The sequence below is a fragment of the Thermomyces dupontii genome (genome assembly GCF_041956625.1).
Source record: "Thermomyces dupontii strain NRRL 2155 unplaced genomic scaffold VTN31scaffold_1, whole genome shotgun sequence".
Classification (NCBI taxonomy): domain Eukaryota; kingdom Fungi; phylum Ascomycota; class Eurotiomycetes; order Eurotiales; family Trichocomaceae; genus Thermomyces; species Thermomyces dupontii.
This window is the reverse complement of record NW_027192307.1, coordinates 2680718-2698955: the sequence shown is the minus strand read 5'-3', so window position 1 is coordinate 2698955 and position 18238 is coordinate 2680718. Positions and strand designations below refer to the sequence as shown.

Genomic DNA, 18238 nt, shown 5'->3' with positions numbered 1-18238 from the left:
AAGGGATAAAACTAGCACATTATCAACACATGTCGATCAAGTCCTGGTCTCAACGTGAGCCTGTTTCTCCACGTCCGAACGAGCGTCCGAGTCAACCCGTAGCTTTGGCTCAGCCCCCATATCTGCAGAGTCGGGGACCGGACGTGGCTTTGCCCGCCAGTAGAGATACCAAGGCCCCTCGAAGAGCTCGCCCATGCGCTCCATGGGGATGCCCTTGGTCTCCGGGGCAGTGATCCCGAGGATAATAAGACCCGAGAAACATATGCAGGCCCAGAAGATATAGGCGCCCCAGACATTCAACGAAACAAACATGTTCGGTGTGACACGAACGACGGCAAACTGATAAAACCAGTGCAGGGACATATTGATCGCGTAAGCGACGTTGCGCTGGCGTGTCGGGAAGAGCTCCGTGCCGTATAGGTAGGGAACCGTGCAGAGACCTATTGACCAACCCGCTGCGTACACGAAAACGGATGCGATGGCAGCCTCCGAGGCCCGTTTGTTGGAGCTCGCGTCTGGAATGCCCATATACACGGCCATGTAGACGTGAGCGGCCAGCTGGAGCAAGAGGCCGACAAGGAAACACGGCCGACGGCCAAATCTGTCAATGAAGACCCACGAAAACGCCATCGTCACGACCAGCTTGACAATTCCGTACGCGCCTGACGAGATGAGGGACTCGGTGCTTTCCTTCACACCAGCATATCGGAAGATCTCGGGGACCCAGTACGTGATTCCGTTCCCGCCAGTCCATTGCGCAATGGCGTGCATGGCAATCACCAGCCAGAATCGAGCCCGGTAGTTGCGATTCAACTGCATCTCTTTCAAGATGGACCACATCGAAACCCCCTCCAGGTCGGCGATCTTGGAACGAACCTGGGCGTCGATTTCCTCGAATTCGCTCAAAACAGCCGGGTCGGTTTTCTTGGAGCCTCGCAAGCGGGCGAGAACTTCCAGTGCCTCGTCATGTCGCAGCTTCGACGCCAGATACCGCGGTGTCTCGGGAATGTGGAAGAAAGTTGCAATGAGGGTTAAGCCTGAAGGGATCAGGGGGATTGCCTGAACCAGGCGATACTGTGTGCGAGTAGGAGCCATATGTTTCTCAGCGGCATAGTTGATGAAGAACCCTAAGCCACTCGCGCGTCAGCCCTTTTCCAATCACGACAAGTACCCGCTCGTGAAATACCTACCTAGTGCAAGTGTGGTCAATAAAACCACCATATACGTGCTCACAACCAACCCACGTGTGCGCGCAGGGGCGATTTCACTCAGATACAGCGGTGCAATCACAGTCAAAGCACCGGAGCCAAGACCGCCGAAGATGCGAGCAAAGAGAGTGAGACCGTATATCCCAGAGGAGAAGATCTGAATGAACGTGCCGACCATGTAAGTGGCCACAGCTATTTGCCATGATCGCAGCCGACCGAGTCGATCGTTACCGAGAACCGCAATAATAGCACCAAAGGCGGAGCCCAGGACCATAAAGGACGAGATGTTAGCCTTGCGATTTGCAAGACCAGTTTCATCATTGGTCCAATTCTCTGGGATCAAGTTGTAGTCTCGCTTGAATGACTTCAAGCCGACATTTGCGCTAAAGCCGCCCTCATCATAACCTGTCCATTGAGTGAGTTTGATGCCCCTTCGCCTTCATTTGTGAACAGTTGAGATGATCAAGGCCGACAAACCTTTTGGTATGCCTCCACAGGCAACCAAGATGACCACGCTAGCGTAGTACCAGTTGGTTCTAAATAGGGAGAGACGTTCGAGGAATCTTGAGGTGGAATTCATTGCGGATGGCGCTTCAATCACCTACCGACTACGCCGGTGACCAGCAGAAGGCGGGGTGCATTCACCGAATTTAAGTACTGCAATACTGATAGGGGGAACTGGCATGAGGAAAATTCAGTCCAAATTGACAGCGATTTTAGTTTCTTGCTACCCTTGTCCTGTTGTTAGTCTAAAACTGACAATTACAGTATGTATCTGCGGAGTCTGGAGGATCATAGGGTACCGGGATGTGGTCCACTAGCTGGAGCCAATTCCACCTAGGGGCCTAGCTTATAAAGACTATCCGTCGTCGGTATGCCTAGTTTAGATTGATCTTCGGATTCTTTCCGCCCTGTCTAGTCTAAGGATGGTCTAGCCCTCGGTTACGAAAAGCCTATCACAGTCGAAGATGATCTCATGCCTGAGCACCGGACAATAAATTCAATGCACAAGAGAAACTGGTACTTATTATGTCGTTCTCCTTGAGACTGAGAATATTGTGACTGAGAGTCATTGACCAGAAGCAGGGAGAATACCGCGACGAAATAGGGAAATCGGATCCCATCAATCGGATTAGACGTCGACGAGGATTGACTCGTCATTGCAGCATTCAGGTCGCTTCAGGATTGGGTTTAACCTATGAATGCGATAGATGAGTCCCGAATCAATGGCTTCGACAAATCGCGATGCCAATCAGCAGGAAACGGAGGTTTCTGGGGAGGTCAAGGGAAGAGTGCCTCTTGGGTCAAGATGAATGAACTGAACCGAGAAAGCAACACTGCAGTGGTTACCATGGACCTCGACTCACCCACACCTCGTTCCTGGACCACTCCTTGCAATCCAACGCCTCGGATACCATCCGTTTCTTGAGGTCGCCGGGAGCACTGCATTGGTACGATGGTGCCATTACCTAGTTGTACCGTAGCAACGTGCAAGTTCAAGTTCCTGTCGAAAGTTGAGTCCTTCAAAGTCTGTACTGCTAAGGACGGAATACAAGCAACCAGTACTCGTACGGAGTGCTTGTAGCAGCCAGCTTTACTGTAAGAGGTACGGAGTAATCGATGTCCGAGAACGAGTGCATGCTGTAAGTACTTTGAGTTTGCAAGTGTAGGATGAGCATCGCGATCTCGCAGACTCATAACGAGGTACCTTAACACTGGCGCAGGTACCGTACTCGTACCGTTGGGAAATTCCTGCGGCCCGAATGCAAACCAAAGCAAACAAGCTTCACGCTTCGGGCAGAGGCCCATATTTCTATTCTATGGAAACCAATAGTAGCACGTTATGGGTTTCCTGGCTGTGGAGAATGGGATTTTCTGACTCTTTATTGGCTAAGTTAGTCTTACAACCCTAACCCTCCGAGTGCTCAGATACGGAGTTGTCAGAGGGTATGGTCCAGTATGTGTACGATACGTGTATCGTTACCGACGCTTGTGTTTACAGCAATGGGCGCGTCATTGTTCTGTTTTACGTCGACGATGTTCTCTGGCTCTCTCGCCGCTCCGACGCCGCCGAGCGGAATGCTATCCGCAACAAGCTGGAGCAGACGTTCGTTTTCCGCTTTATGGGCGACGCCAGAACCTTCCTCGGCATACGTATCGTCCGCGACCGCACTGCTCGCAAGCTCTGGCTTTGCCAGGACGCTTACATTGATAAGCTTGCGGACCGTTTTCATCTTGGTGGCGTCCGACCCCCGCTTATTCCGATGACCAAGCCCCCTGCGCCCTTCGACGGTCAAGCTTCCCCCGGTCAGATCAAGGAATATCAACAGAAGCTCGGCTCGCTTATGTACGCTGCGGTAGCAACCCGCCCGGACGTTGCCTACGCCGCCAGCGTCCTCTCACGCCATGCAGTGAACCCTTCTCGAGAACACCTCGACGCCGTTGACTGTGTTCTCCGATATTTGGACAACACTCGTTTCTTCGCTCTCGCGAGTACGGCTCAACGGACGTTCCCTCGTTCACTGCATCCTCTGACGCTGCTTTTGCGAACAACCTTGACCGCAAAAGCACAGAGGGTTTTCTGTTCACCCTCTTCGGCGGATCCATCGACTGGAGATCCGGCAAGCAGCATACTGTTTCCACTTCAACCACGGAGGCTGAGCTCCTCGCGATGGGTGCCGCTGGTCGTCAGCTTGTTGCCTGGAAACGTTTCTTCCACTGCATCGACTTCGATCCAGAGCAGCTTTACTCCATCGCTGGCGACAATCGCCAGACTCTGCGCCTTCTTGTGGCGGACACCCCTCAGCTCCAGACGAAAATCCGCCACGTCGACATCAATCACTTCTGGCTCCGTGAAAAGGTCCAGGACGGTGACATTCACGTCTTCTGGACTCCTAGTGCAGACCTACCAGCAGATGGTCTGACCAAACCACTCCCGCGCCAGCGTTTTGAGCTTTTCCGTTCCCAGCTCGGTCTTGTTGACATCCAGTCCAGGATCCAGACACAGTGATGCGAGCTTCAGAGCGCTGAGGGGGTGTGTCAGAGGGTATGGTCCAGTCGGACAGCCAGTCCCCTGCTCTCTTTCTTTTTCTCAGACCTCGTTCAACAAGTGCATGCACCACTTGTAGTCAGCTCTTATCTCTTCACTCAACGCGAAGCAGCTATTCCCCCAGCTAGACGGCACAATTCCTAGTTGGATCGTGGATCCCTTCGCAGCATTCTTCTCGTCAGCTAAGTCTCACAATGGCCAACTCGACGAGAACCACAGTCATTCTTAGGGGACCTGAGAATTGGGTTGACTGGATCGAACAGATCCGAAACAGGGCCTTGAACTCTCAAATCTGGGAATATGTCGACCCTTCCACTCCTGACGACAAGGCTCCAACCCTCACGAAACCGGAGTACCCGGCCATTGACACAATCATCCCCGATGCTAGCACCCGTGAACCTTCATGGTACGAGAAACGCCGCCTCGATCAGCTCGAGGAACAATACCGCATCGACATCAAAGAATACTGGAACGCCGACAAGGCCCTCAAGGAACTCAACCAGTACATCCAAGACACTGTCGGCCTGCATCTCCTCCCTCGTATCCGTCAAAACTCGGGCGCCCGCGACCGCCTCAAAAGGCTCCGGAGTCACTGCGCCCCTGCACCATACGACCGCCGCCAGGTCGTGCAACTCCGCGTTAATAAGGTCAAGGAGGGACCTTCCAGCCGCAACCTCGACCGTTGGTTGCAAGACTTCGAAACGGTCATGTACGAGGCCAGGGAGGTTGGCCTCTCCGATGCAGACAACCACAAAGCCATTCTAACGTTTTTCGCTCTCGTCGATAATTACTTCCCATCAGCTGTCGAAGGATGGGAACGTGATCTCAGCAAGCTTCCGGAAGAACAATGGCCCTCCCTCCATGAGATCATCATTGACTTTAACCGTCTCAGGAACTTCCGCAAAGCTAGAACCTCTGTCGCAGACGCTCTTCCGAATAAGTCCCCTCGCTCACGAGACGCTTCCTTTCCCACCCTGGGCGGCAAGGACGAGAACGGGCGCACACGCGATCGCAACCAGACAGCAAACAATGACAAGTTCCAGATTCCTCCGTGCCTTTGCCGTGAGAGGCACTTCTACACGAAGTGCCCATATCTCAATCCTCACCGAGCTCCACCAGGATTCCGGCGCGACAGGCGAATCGCGGAAGATATCAACCGACGCCTCGCTCGTGACCCCAAGAAACGTGAACAGGTCGCCAAAGCGCAGCAAAAGGCCCTACGGGAGACATCCAACGCCTCCGCCCAACCTGCCACTGCCACTGCTTCCGAGCCAGATGATGACACGCCTCTGCAAGTCCACGCCGCAACGTTCTCCACGCCGGATACCTCAAACTATTCTCTTCGTCGGTCATTTATCCTGGACACTGGCTCCAATGTGCATGTCTGCAACGATCGCAGCCGCTTTCAGGACTTTACTCTGTCCCAAGACACTCTCTACGCCGGTGACTCCAGGCCAACCATTCTCGGCCGCGACAAAGTCACCATCGAAGCCAAGTCCCCTAGCGGGAAAACGAAGAAGATCACTCTTTCCGAGGTCCTCTTCATCCCGTCCTTCCACACCAATGTTGTCTCTGCGGCTCGCTTGAACCAGTCTGATGTCTGGTTCGATAACATGACTGACACGTTGAAGCTCGGCCGCACTAACCCTAGGACCATCTGTCTCTTGGAACGGCGGCATCAGCAATGGGTGATCGAGTACAACCCCGTCACCGAGACCAGCCACTCATCCCACTCTTCCCAGGACGGCGACAACTCTTCCTCGTTTCAAAGCTCACGTACTCCCAAAACTTTGAGCGGCACTATCTATCAGTGGCATGTGCGTATGGGCCACATTGGACTGGAACCCCTTAAGCGCCTTGCTTCTGCCTCCGAGGGCATTCGGGTCGTTATCGGTGGTCCTGACATTTCCACATGCGAGACATGCAAATTCATCCGAGCTGACCAGCAGATATCACGTGTTCCCATGCCCCGAGGCACACGACCTTTCGAGAAGATCCATCTAGATCTCATCAACTTGAACGAAGGCATCGACGGTTCCACGTGGGTCTTGCATTTGATCTGTGACTTCACGGCGTTCGTTATCGCGGAACCGCTCTTTTCGAAACGGCTCGCTCGCGACAAGCTTCTGGCCATACTGGAATACATCCGGCGTCAGTACGGCCAAGAAGTCCGCATCATACGAGGTGACAACGAGACGTCCCTTGAACCACTGCTTCCCTTCTTGCGCTCCAGTGGCTACGTCTTCGAGACCTCCTCGCCGCGTACTCCTGCTCAGAACGGCATCGCTGAGCGTTCTGGGGGGGTGATAACACGCTTCTTATCATCTGGCAAATTGGCTAAGTTCTTTAGTTGCTGCATACATTATTCTCAGTCTGGTGGCGATTGGCCAGGAACTTGAGAACCCATTCGGCAAGGATGTCAACGATCTCCCGCTGGATCTCTACTGCGACCAGCTGGCGTCGGAGTTGGAGATCATCAGCGCTGCTCCTCCGCCCAAGGTGGAAGATTTCATGCCCCGCAGCGACAACCTCGTGATGTACCCGCTGAGTTTCGAAGGGTACGATCACTGGAAGAACCGCAGTGTTGATGACATCCGGGGTGCGCTGCGGACCAGGGTTGTTGCGCATAAGCAGGGGCGGTCGGCGGCGCAATCACAACAATCCCAGTCGGCGACGGAAGTGAGCGAGGGGGGTTCCGGGACGACCATGGCTTGAGTTGATTCTCTTGTTTTGCTCAAAGTTTTAATATTCTTTCTGAGAGAAAGCATCGCAGCAGGCAAATGCGCCATACTCCGATCAAATTCGGCTGTCACCATCTGTCGCTGCTAAAACTGAGTTAGACGCTGCAAATATTCCATTAACTATAACTACTAGAAATAAACATTCATCATTCTTCATAAAACCCGAAGATACCAATGCCTCCCAAACACCATCCAACCATATTACGCCTTGAGCAACGTCTCGAGACGGTCGAGCAGAATATCCGCTGTTTGCAAAATCCCATGTCAGCACCAGACCCACCGAACCTATAGCATCGATCCACTTACCATGGTGTTGCTGGAACACCAGCATCGGTCGCAACCTCACCGCGCTGGTGCCGCTTCCGCCAATGTTGATGCCCACCGTCTTTGCCTTGGCAAGCAATTCATCCCGGTTCGGCGAGTCCCAGGCAATAAATGTGCCCTGACCCTTACCGCGCAGGTTCTGGATCTGATGCGGGTACTTCTTGGCCAGAGATTCGAGTCCGCGGTAGAGGTAGTCTCCGGTGCGAGCCGTGTTCTCAACCAGATTGTTCTTCTGGATCTCCTCGTAGATGGCGCGGAAGAGGAGGGCACGGGCCGGATCACCCATCCAGGTGTTGAACTGGCGGTAGGGCTTGTTCGGACGAATCGCGGGGTTGCCGTAGTAGAACCCAGCAGTCTGCGCCTTCTTGGAGAAGGTCACAATGTCCGGAGGGGTCTCCAGGTTCCAGTGCTCATGGGCCCAGAACTTGCCCGTCGCGCCGACGCCGGTCTGCACCTCATCCACGATGAAGAGCACGTTGTTGCGCTTGGTGATCTCGCGAAGGCCGCGGAAGAAGGCTGGAGATGCATGATTGTCACCTCCCTCGGACTGGATCGGTTCGACCACCACGGCGGCGACGGGGTTGTGGTATGTTTTGATGATCCGCTCCGCCTCTTCCAAGCAGCGCTGCTCCTCCTCCGCGTTCTCCTTGGCATGCTCCTCCAGCGGATACTTGAGGGCCGGGAAAGGAGCTTGGGGCCAGTCAAAGGCCGGAATGTCCAGCTTGTGAATCGGTTTGCTCCGAGTGGTCGACAGACTGCCAAACAGACGGCCGTGGAAGCCCAACTTGAAGGGTTGTCCTCTCTGCTCCAACTCTTTGTTGTATTCCGCAATATCAGACTCGCCGTCATCAAGCAGTGGACTAAGGCAATCTGTGAGCAAGGTAAACCTTCGGTCGTCTGGCGATGGCATCGTACGCACGTCAGCTGCCGATTGTGTTGCAAATCGTATTTCAGCTTGGCCAGCTGCTCGGTGATGGCCTTTCCCTCTGCGAGTTTCTCACTCTCGGCGGCGGGCGCATTGCTAACGGACCGATAGAGGTCATCAATGGCAGTTGTCTGGTTGATTCTCCCCGTCAATGACAATTCTTCGAGAAGAGCAAGGAACGGGTTACAGACCAGAATCACTGGCCAGCGCTCCAGCGCCGAAGTGTATGCAAAACTCTTTGGATCCGACGTGCTATATTGTGCTGTTTGGCGGCATTGTGTCAATTGGCGGGGCTGGTCAGCGTTGTACAATTATCCTATCGATGTTTTGTTCAGGGAACACAATCGGAGGTCGTATAGGAGAGCGAAGAAAGGTTAAATACTTACGCTGATCAGGATCGTACTCCATCTTGCCGGTTGTTCGACGATTCTATCTGTCTTGTCTGCTGAAGCTTTGCGGCGGGTGCGGGGATATTATTAGAGGGGTGACGGTGTTTGTCCGATATCGGCGGTATGATTACATAAGGACAGACCAGAGTCGGCAAAGATCGGAGGACTAACTAGTCATGAGAGAACATCCAAAACTATATGTACAATACACTCAACAAACACCACAAAGCGCCAATTCAGTACAGAGTATGTCAGAAATCTATTAGAAATCGGCGTCACGGCCGCCTCAAGATAATTGCACTGATGAATCATCAATGGGCGACTCGGCATGGTCATCGATGTAGAAATACCTCAACGCCGGAGCCTCGTCAGATTAGGCACAGGAATAGCGACTACAGCCGATCCATGGTCATGGCTGAGGGCAGAATGTTCGCTCTGAAATTGTAATGGGCATGAACCTCACTAAGAAAAGATACTGCCAGCATATGGACCTGTGTTATGTTCGAAGCATGTCATAAAAGCGACTACTCTACGCCATCTACATGCCAACAGTCAAAATTCATCGCTCCGCAGATTCAGTGCTAGATTCGTCTCGCCGTCTTGTGCTCATCATGCTATCCAAATCCAATCCACTACGCTCAATGGATATCCGTTCACATCATCATCATCGACATGAGAGAGTTCGTGGCATATGCCTACAGCCCGTCAGCAAATGCACCAATTTCCCAAATGTATTCCGAGTTCACTCACCATCGGCTTGATATCAGGATGCGGCACCGCATCAAAGACATGGTAGTCAAGCTTCAGATCCGGTCCGACGTTAATGTAAGCGCCCTTATTCTCCGTCGCATCACAATATCTCGGTGCCGAGAACACCGTGATGCACCGCCCATCGTGCTCAATCTCGTAGCCGTTCATCCGCACCTCGTGCGACCGGATAATCGCCTCCAGGCCGTTCTTCTCGCAGAAACGCTTCGTCACGTCTGGCCCGAACTGGAAGCCGACGCCACGCTTGCTGGGTCCGCGGCCCGGAGTGGGCTGGGGGTCCGTCCAAAGCATCTCCATCATAGGGCCGGACTGACCCGGCTGCCGCTGGTTGTGCCGGTTGATCTTGCGGATGTCGTCCAGCGTCGTGTTGTCGTCCGAAAACAGGCCGCCGTGCAGCACGAGGTACTTCTTGCCGACCAAAGTTGCCAGTGGAAGGGCGGAAAAGGACTCGGAGAACACCTGGAACAGGCGCTCGTTGTATTTGGCCTTGCATTCGCCCTCGAAACCATACACCTTGTTCATGTCATCTGTCTCGTGGTTGCCCCGGTTGAGGAACATGCGGTTCGGCCGCAGCCACTTGTACGCGTACAGGAGCAGAGCGATAAGCGTTCGATTTTCGAAACATGGGCGCATGCTAAGCTTGCTTTGGCATGGAAAGCGCAGCATGCGACTCGCATCTCGCCGTTTCTCTGGCGCCACTTTTGACTCGTATTTATCAACAAATTTTGCATCTTGGGAACAGTTGTATGAAAAGGTCAAAGTCTGGTGGGTTGTCGCGGTGTGCTTGAAACGAAATCCTCCCTCTTTCCAGATAATCTCAGCGAGATCCGCCATCGCCGCGTTCAGTTGTGATCTTTGGGAATCTTTTGAGCCGACACTACCGGGCCCAGAATCAACTGCATTTTCGAAGATGCGGTAGGAACCGAATCTTACTGGGAGTGCGTCCAAGCTGAACGTGTAACTTGCATTCAGAGTCTCATGCTGATCCTGAAAATCGTTTGCATAAGCATGAAATGGGGTAAGCTGGGAGTCCTCCAATTACTCACGGGCCTGTTCCATTTACGGATCAACTTGATGAACTCATCCCAATCGTCAATCTGCAAAGGGCGCTTCTTGCTATGACGCTTGCACGTCTTGTTTCTCTTCCCTTGGTTGTTGAGTAGAAATTCATCAACAGGGAGAAGCTTTTTGCATATTTGGCAATAGTTCTGCTCATATCCTTGAGTGGCCATTGCGGGCGGTCAAAGGAGCAACACAATGAATGGAGAATATTGGCAGTTGAGGTTGCAGTTGAACAAGGAATGCGACAAACCAGGATGGTGGTGGGAGAACGCGTAGGAATCAAAAGGGGAGGTGTAAACAGAAGCGCGCTGCTGACTAAAAACAAATCACGTGGATCAGTGTAGTAGTCATATTCCTCTTAACTAAATTTATGAAAATTCACGTGATTTGTCTTCTCCTTTCTTGCTCCTTTTTTTTTTCCTTGTGTTCAGCTCAGTGTCTTTTAGGCCTTTATGTCTTCTCTTGTGCCGTCTTTTCCGTCTTTCAGGCCGTTTAGGCTTTTAGCCGCTTCTTTTCCATGGTTCATGTGTTTTCAGCACTCTTCAGCTCGCTTGTACCGTCCTCTTTAGGACGCTACTCATTTGTGTAGGTTTTTCCTCTGGCTTGGCATCATGTGTATATAGAGCTCCGATTGCCCATAGAGTCGGAGAGCAGAGTTCTAGCTAGCAAGGTCTTGTGTTTGGTTCTCTCTCGGTCCAGGATAAGCCCAGTTCTGTCCGATAGGAGTACAGCGTATTATTACGAGTACGGAGTATGTACTCCGTACTCCATCCTCATATTGAGCCGTTTTAACGGCCACACCTGCTTTGCTGCTTGGCAGCATCCCAGCATGAGCCAAGCCTCCACCTAATGTGCTCTGCCCAGTGCCGAGACCGATTGCCAGATCTTGGTATCTCGGGAAATACCCCGTGAAATACAAATACATGGCGTCTAGAGCCCTATGAAGGCAACCCTTCGGTCAAGTTCCGTCGACAGTGGTCGCGCACACTGAAGGAATCTGTATGATGTGGCGAACAAGACTTTGTGGCGGACAGGCGGCAATCAAGTAACAGAGTCCGAGTTGGCTGCTCGGAATCCCGATACAAGTCGTTTGCGATCAGCATCTCGATCTCGTGACAATCAAGTCCAGTTGAGAACCTGACACTCGAACTGAAGTTTTGCAATTTCACGCATTGATTTCCTTTATAGAATGGATCATGACTGGAGAACCTAGGAAAAACCCCAAGTCAAGTAAGTTTCGAATCACGAGCTCTTCGGGGACTGTCCGTTGAAGTCGGGGGAAGCATGTTCAAAGTTTCTGGTCATTTACAACTGCTTCGGCAAGGCACTATTGTTTCCACTTCGACAAGTTAGGGCATCGGCAGGAATCGCCACAACGAGCTGATTCATCTCGTCGGGGATCCTCCGTGACGTTCTAAGCCCGGCTGATTGTGTGATGTCCTTTATATCTTCCTTGAGGCCGCGCGTAGCGGCACGCCTGATGTCCTGTAGCTCTGTAAGTCCGTACTTCATTCTTCTATTTTCTTCCCTCGCGCCAGGCACATCACAGATCCTATGACCAGCGGTCAATGCCTCTAGATGCGTTACTTCGTCAACATGCTTACGATTATCAAGCGCAAGGCATTCTTGTTTCACAAACGTTGCCGGACATACAAGATACCAACATCTGCTGCCTCTCCAGAAGCACACCACGCTTGTGTGCCCGTGTCAGAAACGTCCAAACTCGCTCAAAGAATCCCATGCCAATCATGGGACAGTCATATGCATGTCGTGGATCCTGCTCGATATCCATTGTCCGCCAAAGCACTTTACATACCCCATCCTCACTCCCTGGCAGATGCGGAAGCATTCGAGGCCACTCTTGGGATCAGCAATGTCGTGCTTGTTCAGCCTTCCATATACGGATTCGATAATTCATGCCTCCTCGATGCGTTGAGACAGTTGGGACCGCACCGGGGCCGTGGAGTGGTCGTCATTGACCCTGAAAATGCTGACCAAAGAGAACTAGCCCAATGGCACGTTTTCGGTGTCCGAGGAGTTCGCGTGAACCTCAGATCAGTCGGCAGCACTCTCTCCGGCGAGGAGTTAAAGGCCACACTTCGCAGACATGCAGAGATTATCCGACCGTTTGGCTGGGCCATCCAAGTGTACATGCCTCTGAGTCAGCTACCTGATATCGAAGAGTGTATACCCCGGCTCGGTGTGAAATTCATCGTCGACCACTTTGGCACGCCAGACCTGTCCTCTGTCGCGGGGAGAAGTACATTTAACCCTTACGACATACCCGGGTTTGGATCAATGGTGCGCCTCCTTCAAGCTGGACAGACCTATGTGAAGATTTCTGGGCCCTACCGGTTTTCTACGAATCCGGAGATGAAGGATGTTCGAGTATTGTTGAAGGAGTTGCTTGATGTTGCTCGGAACCGGGTCGTGTATGCCTCCGACTGGCCGCACACCCGCTTTGAAGGGTTCGACATCCGGCCATTCACGGAGTTGTGTCTCCAACTATGCGGTGATGACGAAGAGATGGTGGATCGGCTATTTCGGCGGAATGCGGAGGAGCTGTGGGATGTCTCGAGATGATTTCCTTTCGTCCAAACAAGAGTTGTATTATTCCGAACCATGGGTCCTATAAGAGTATAGAATTCGGCGTCTTGACATCCACCCATTTCCTTCTGCGTTGCCAAAGAGTCCGCTATATGTGAGTCCGGATATCCTTGGAGATATGGAGTTATAAATCCGCATCATGATCTTGACGTTGCCACGCTCGTGCAGACCCATATGTCATCCTAATAACCATTAAGTAGCATCAAGTGCCCATGTTGGTAATTAACCCTAAAAGAAAAAAAAAAAAAAAAAGCCAGAGACTAGACTCAAACTCACCACAGAGTAGCAACACCACAATCTGCTGCCTGTTCACACTGGACGTTCCTCGCCCCTGGCACTGGGGTGCCTGATTTCATGTCAGTCAAACCATTGCCGGAAACGCTCGGAGAACCAAACCGTACAATCGTTCACAATGAGAATCTTCCCATCCAACACTTTTTTCTAGATTGAGGTTTCATCGCAGCAGACTGGTGTTTGCACCATCCCACTGCCGTCCCGCGCCAAATCACATTTCCATACTTTGCCGGTTTCTTCCTGTGCCTGGACGCTGACCAAGCTCGATGGGAGAACGGTGATGAGCGTGAGAAGTGATATGGGGAGAAACATCTCTACTAATCTCAAATTGTGCACTTGTTCCTTTGATTCGGGTCTCACAGGTACCAATAGCAGGGTGGGCTCTAGTACTATGGTTGGAAACCCTGATGGTTTAAATGTACAATGCCACCTACGGCATCAAGGATGAGAAATGAGGGGGTATTGGTATGAAGTACATTGGCTGGCTCACACTTGTCGAAGGAAAATTCCGTCCCATCCATTGGTTATTTGACTCGAGGTGGGTGCAGGTACATACTCCATAGAAGACGGTAGACTAGGAGCTGGGCTCAAACAGTTTGCGATGAAAGGGTACTAGATTGGGATTGAATTAGGGCTGGAATGTTGAGTTGTGCCTTGCTTCCAGGACTCCTGGTTCGAGTATGTATGGAACTTGGCTCAGATGCAGCTGCAGAATCCATTGCTGCAGCCGCATCGGGCGACGAACGTCGCTTGAGAGCTGAACAACAGTACTATGTACCAGGTATTCCCACAGCACATAGTCGGAAGTTGTCGTCCATGGTACCACAGATTGAATGTACAATCTTCGTACCCTGCTACGTACGTACGGCGGACTAGATTTCGACGACTTATGAACGAGGTCTGTCTCCATTGTCGTTGAATTTTGACCAGTTTAACCAATGGCGAGCACTACTACTGCAAACCCCAACTCATCCAGGCTGAGTGGTACAGCATCCATCTGTAGCCTACCAAATCTAAGTAAGTACCTCTTATGGTATGATGTAGAAAAGGGCACTGCATTTATCTCTACGTTATACCTAACTTCGTATATTATCCCATGGGTGCGTCAATTACCCTACTAGGGTACGTTTATCCATGTGGGAAACGTAGATCAACCAGTTTATTGTACACTTGGTCCACCGAAAGATGTACATTTGGCTCCTTATATGTAGAGGAAAAAAAATTGCTTTCCTGCCATCTTAAAGCTTCGATTTCTCTTCAGCATGCTCAGCATGTTCTTCTTCTCCCTGACTTTTCTCGATCGCATACGTCTTAGCAACGGAATTCTGGCTGCTTCCGGACCCGATATACTCGGAGAAGGCCAGGTCATCACCAAAGAGTTCGGCAATTTCCTCGAGGGTCTTGCCACGAGTCTCACTGGAGAGTAGGAGTTAGCATATCCCACCATGATAGGCACACGAATGGGGCTGCCGTACGGATAGAAGACGAAGAAGGAGAAGGCGGCCACGGCGTCGCAGGCCACGAAGACTGCATAGTATCTCCATCCAATAGCGGTGAAAGCCATGGGAGACAGCTGGTTGAACAAGAGACCAACACCGGTTCCCATGAAGGCGCAGACTATGATCGTTTGTTAGCGAAGGTTGCCAAAGTGATGGACTTGGGCGTCAGGAAGTAATCTTACTGGCTGTAGCGCGCGAGCGAAGTGCAGTAGGGAAGATTTCCGCAATGTAAACCAGCTGAATGGCGTTGTAACTAACAAAAAGTTAGCCTTTGTCAGGGAAAATACGATACGATCGACGAACCCAAGGGAGAATATGAGAGAGAAAATGAACATCCACGCAATGGTAAATCCTTGACCGACTTTGTTGTCGCTTTCGGCAAAGTATTTCGTGAAGACCATGATAAGGATCATGTCAATGACGAGAGCAACGGACGTCCAAGCCAGAGGGAGCTTGCGGCCGACCTTGTCGATAAAGCACAGGCAAATGGCGTTGGCAATGGGACCCATCATGCCTGGCAGCCGATTAGTGTCTGATTCGCGCATAATACGCAAGCACCCACATACCGTAGCCAGCCGACACCCAAAGCACGTCGCGGCCGGTGATGCCGACACCGGAGAACAGACTGGTCTGATAGTAATTCACAACATTGACACCGGTGGTCTGCAGGAACACCTGCAGGCCAATACCCAGCAAAAGGCGGCGCCGGTACGAAGGCTTGATAAACAGCGCCCACCAAGACTTGATGGTGACTTCACGCTCGAAGTCAATCTGCTGGCGGATCTGCTCGAACTCGCGCTCGGCAAAGTTCATGTCGGCGCCAATGTCCGAATGCAGCCGCTCAATAACGGCCTTGGCCGCGTCATAGCGGCCTTTCTGAATCAGCCACCGCGGGCTTTCGGGCAGCCAGAACAGGCCGATGATCAGGATCACGGCGGGCACGCATTGAATGCCCAGGGGAATCCGCCACTGGGCATTTCCCACAGCGAAGCTCCCAAACAGGCCAATCCAATTGGACGTTGCATATCCAATCGAGATCAGCTGGGTCTGCAAACCGACGGTGATACCTCGGATCTTTGGGGGCGCGATTTCGGCATTGTAGATGGAGCTGACTGCGTAGACCAACCCGACCGCGAAACCGGCGACGATGCGGCCCACCAGGAACATCTCAATGTTGACCGCGGCGGTTTGGAGAATGGCGCCAATCAATGCTAGGGTTGAGGCAAGCCAAATGGTCTTTTTGCGACCGAGCAAGTCGCCCAAATAACCACCAGCCAAATTGCCCACGCCTTGACCACCACTGTAGGTCGAGACAATGGCACCGATCATGTTATCGGACGGGTAGTTGAAGTAGGACGGAAAGGTCGCCTGACCCAGGGTCGTGCTAATGATACCGGAATCATAGCCGTAGATGAATGACCTAGTGTACGGCCAACCGTGGTCAGCCGATTCTCTACGTCTAGGTGATGGGCCAACTAGAAGATGTGTTCTCACCCTGTGGTCGCAAAGATTCTGCAATCAGCATTTGATTAGCAGCCGGACCTTGCCATGCCGACCTTTGTTATGCCAACTTACGAACAACGGATTGTGTAGGATTTGCCGCCCATTGCGATGGGAAAAGCTCAGTCCCGGACTGACACAACTCGGTACCAAGAGCGAGGCGGTGGGATTATTGAACAAAGAAGCTACCCATGGCCTCTGCGGCGATCAGGGGCACTTTATGTAGATGATGGGTGAGAGAATGGCTCGTGCAATATCATGATTCTACGAGGGAAAAGCCGCCGTTGAGAAGCTTCTTCAGCATGTGCCAAACTGGGGCCAGAGAACAAAAAGAAGCTTCACGACCTCGATCGACCCTGGAACGAAAGCCGAACAAACCGTGTGATTGGGCCATGGCGTGATTTTTCGCTCGAGGGTTTCCCCGTTCCCTGACATGAAAGTGAAAATTTCGACCAGACAAGAGGCTGCGGTTACGAGTAGGTTAGACCTGACTCGGAAAGAGCTGGATTGGTGCTGAGGCACCAAGCTGCCCATGGGGAAACTTGTTGCGGGGTGGCTAAACCTTGGCTGCACGTTTGAGAGCGACTGGCGTCCAAAGCCGAGCCTCCGATTCGCCAAAACCGAGAATTCCGGCACATTGTGCCAACTCGCGCCGTTTTTCTCGCTGAAACTCTCGCAAGTAATACTTAAGTAGTACTCGCAAGTGAAAACGATAGGTAGTAGGTAGGTACTTGTTATCCGGATTGCTGGAATCAGCAATAGCAGTGTGGACGCTGACAATGGAATCCGATCATATGAACGTGATCTAGATCCAGCCACCTCGGGCCTTGGAGCTGAGAGAGAGAGTCTGAGCGGTCAGAGGTTTTTTTCTTCCACCACGACCTTTTTCGACTCATTCATTCGACTCATGATTGAGGGACTGTCACGATTTCAGAAGGCGGTCGACCTGTGGTCAAAAGAAAAGAAAGCAAGAATGTACTAACCCTGCTCCGGGGTACGCGGCATTTACCTAAATAAACTGCGAACCTGAGTCCGAGTAACCCAACCCAACCTTGTGTTGAACTTATTGAAAGCTACTCCAACACCACTTCACCTCAACATGATATCCCTTCTTGCCGGCGTTCAACAACTCCGCATCTGCAACGATCCCTGGAAACTCGAACAGTGAGCCCCAAACATCGAAATGCCTTAGCACTTAATAGTGCACTCAACTCCTGGTAGCCTATAAGTTGCAGTAAGTGCCAAACTTACTCCGCCAAACGTGACGTGAGGCATCCATAGCGAACAAGGGAGGAGTCCCGAGCACAAAAAACCCCGTACACGGTTCGGAACGCGTCTTGCCTTGTTTTGACGTCCAATGTCGATATCAGAATCGTTGGTACAATGGAAGAAGAATCGAAGCGAACAATCCGCGACTCAATCATAGGTCATCCCAGGTCTCATCAACAGTCTTCTCGGCACGGTTGGTTCGACAGCAACTCGCATACTGGGCGATACTCTGAACAGCCTCCTTGATCCCAGGGATTATCTCGGATCAGTTCACCCTTTTGTGTCGAGGATCGAGGAATCCCTCCACGACCTTCGCCCGGATATCCAGATGCGCTTTCTGGCATTGACCATCTACCCCGGAAAACATGCTTACTTTGTCCTAGATGTCAACAATGTCGACTATGACTATGAGACTGCTCATTCCAACCTGGCACCGATCCCGGTCTACGTTCTTCGCCTATCGAGAAGACCAAAAGTGTTCAGACACCGTCAGCTAGATGATACTCTCGCGAAGGTGCTTGCGGAGATGCACAATGGACACGGTTATGACCCTTTGCCTTTCGTTGAGGATTATCACAAAACGGTCGAATACCGTAACCCGCG

At 52.0% G+C, this 18238-nt stretch overlaps 4 protein-coding genes across 4 annotated transcripts; 1 reads left to right on the top strand and 3 right to left on the bottom strand.

Annotated features, from left to right (window-relative positions):
- Positions 1-36: 36 nt before the first annotated feature.
- Positions 37-1788, bottom strand: VTN31DRAFT_1019 (uncharacterized protein; the record flags this gene model as incomplete). The annotated part of the gene is made up of 3 exons (XM_069401030.1): positions 37-1127; positions 1191-1613; positions 1686-1788. The coding sequence occupies 3 exons, from the start codon at positions 1786-1788 to the stop codon at positions 37-39; spliced, it is 1617 nt and encodes a 538-aa protein (XP_069263875.1).
- Positions 1789-2489: 701 nt separating this feature from the next.
- VTN31DRAFT_1018 (uncharacterized protein) lies at positions 2490-3017 on the bottom strand (the record flags this gene model as incomplete). Its single annotated transcript, XM_069401029.1, has 1 exon — positions 2490-3017. The coding sequence occupies one exon, from the start codon at positions 3015-3017 to the stop codon at positions 2490-2492; it is 528 nt and encodes a 175-aa protein (XP_069263874.1).
- A 9027-nt stretch (positions 3018-12044) lies between these two features.
- VTN31DRAFT_1017 (uncharacterized protein) lies at positions 12045-13049 on the top strand (the record flags this gene model as incomplete). The annotated part of the gene is made up of 1 exon (XM_069401028.1): positions 12045-13049. The coding sequence occupies one exon, from the start codon at positions 12045-12047 to the stop codon at positions 13047-13049; it is 1005 nt and encodes a 334-aa protein (XP_069263873.1).
- A 1556-nt stretch (positions 13050-14605) lies between these two features.
- VTN31DRAFT_1016 (uncharacterized protein) lies at positions 14606-16473 on the bottom strand (the record flags this gene model as incomplete). The annotated part of the gene is made up of 7 exons (XM_069401027.1): positions 14606-14783; positions 14843-14984; positions 15049-15119; positions 15170-15380; positions 15433-16286; positions 16361-16378; positions 16442-16473. 7 exons carry the CDS (start codon positions 16471-16473, stop codon positions 14606-14608), a joined length of 1506 nt encoding a protein of 501 aa, XP_069263872.1.
- Between the last annotated feature and the right edge of the window lie 1765 nt (positions 16474-18238).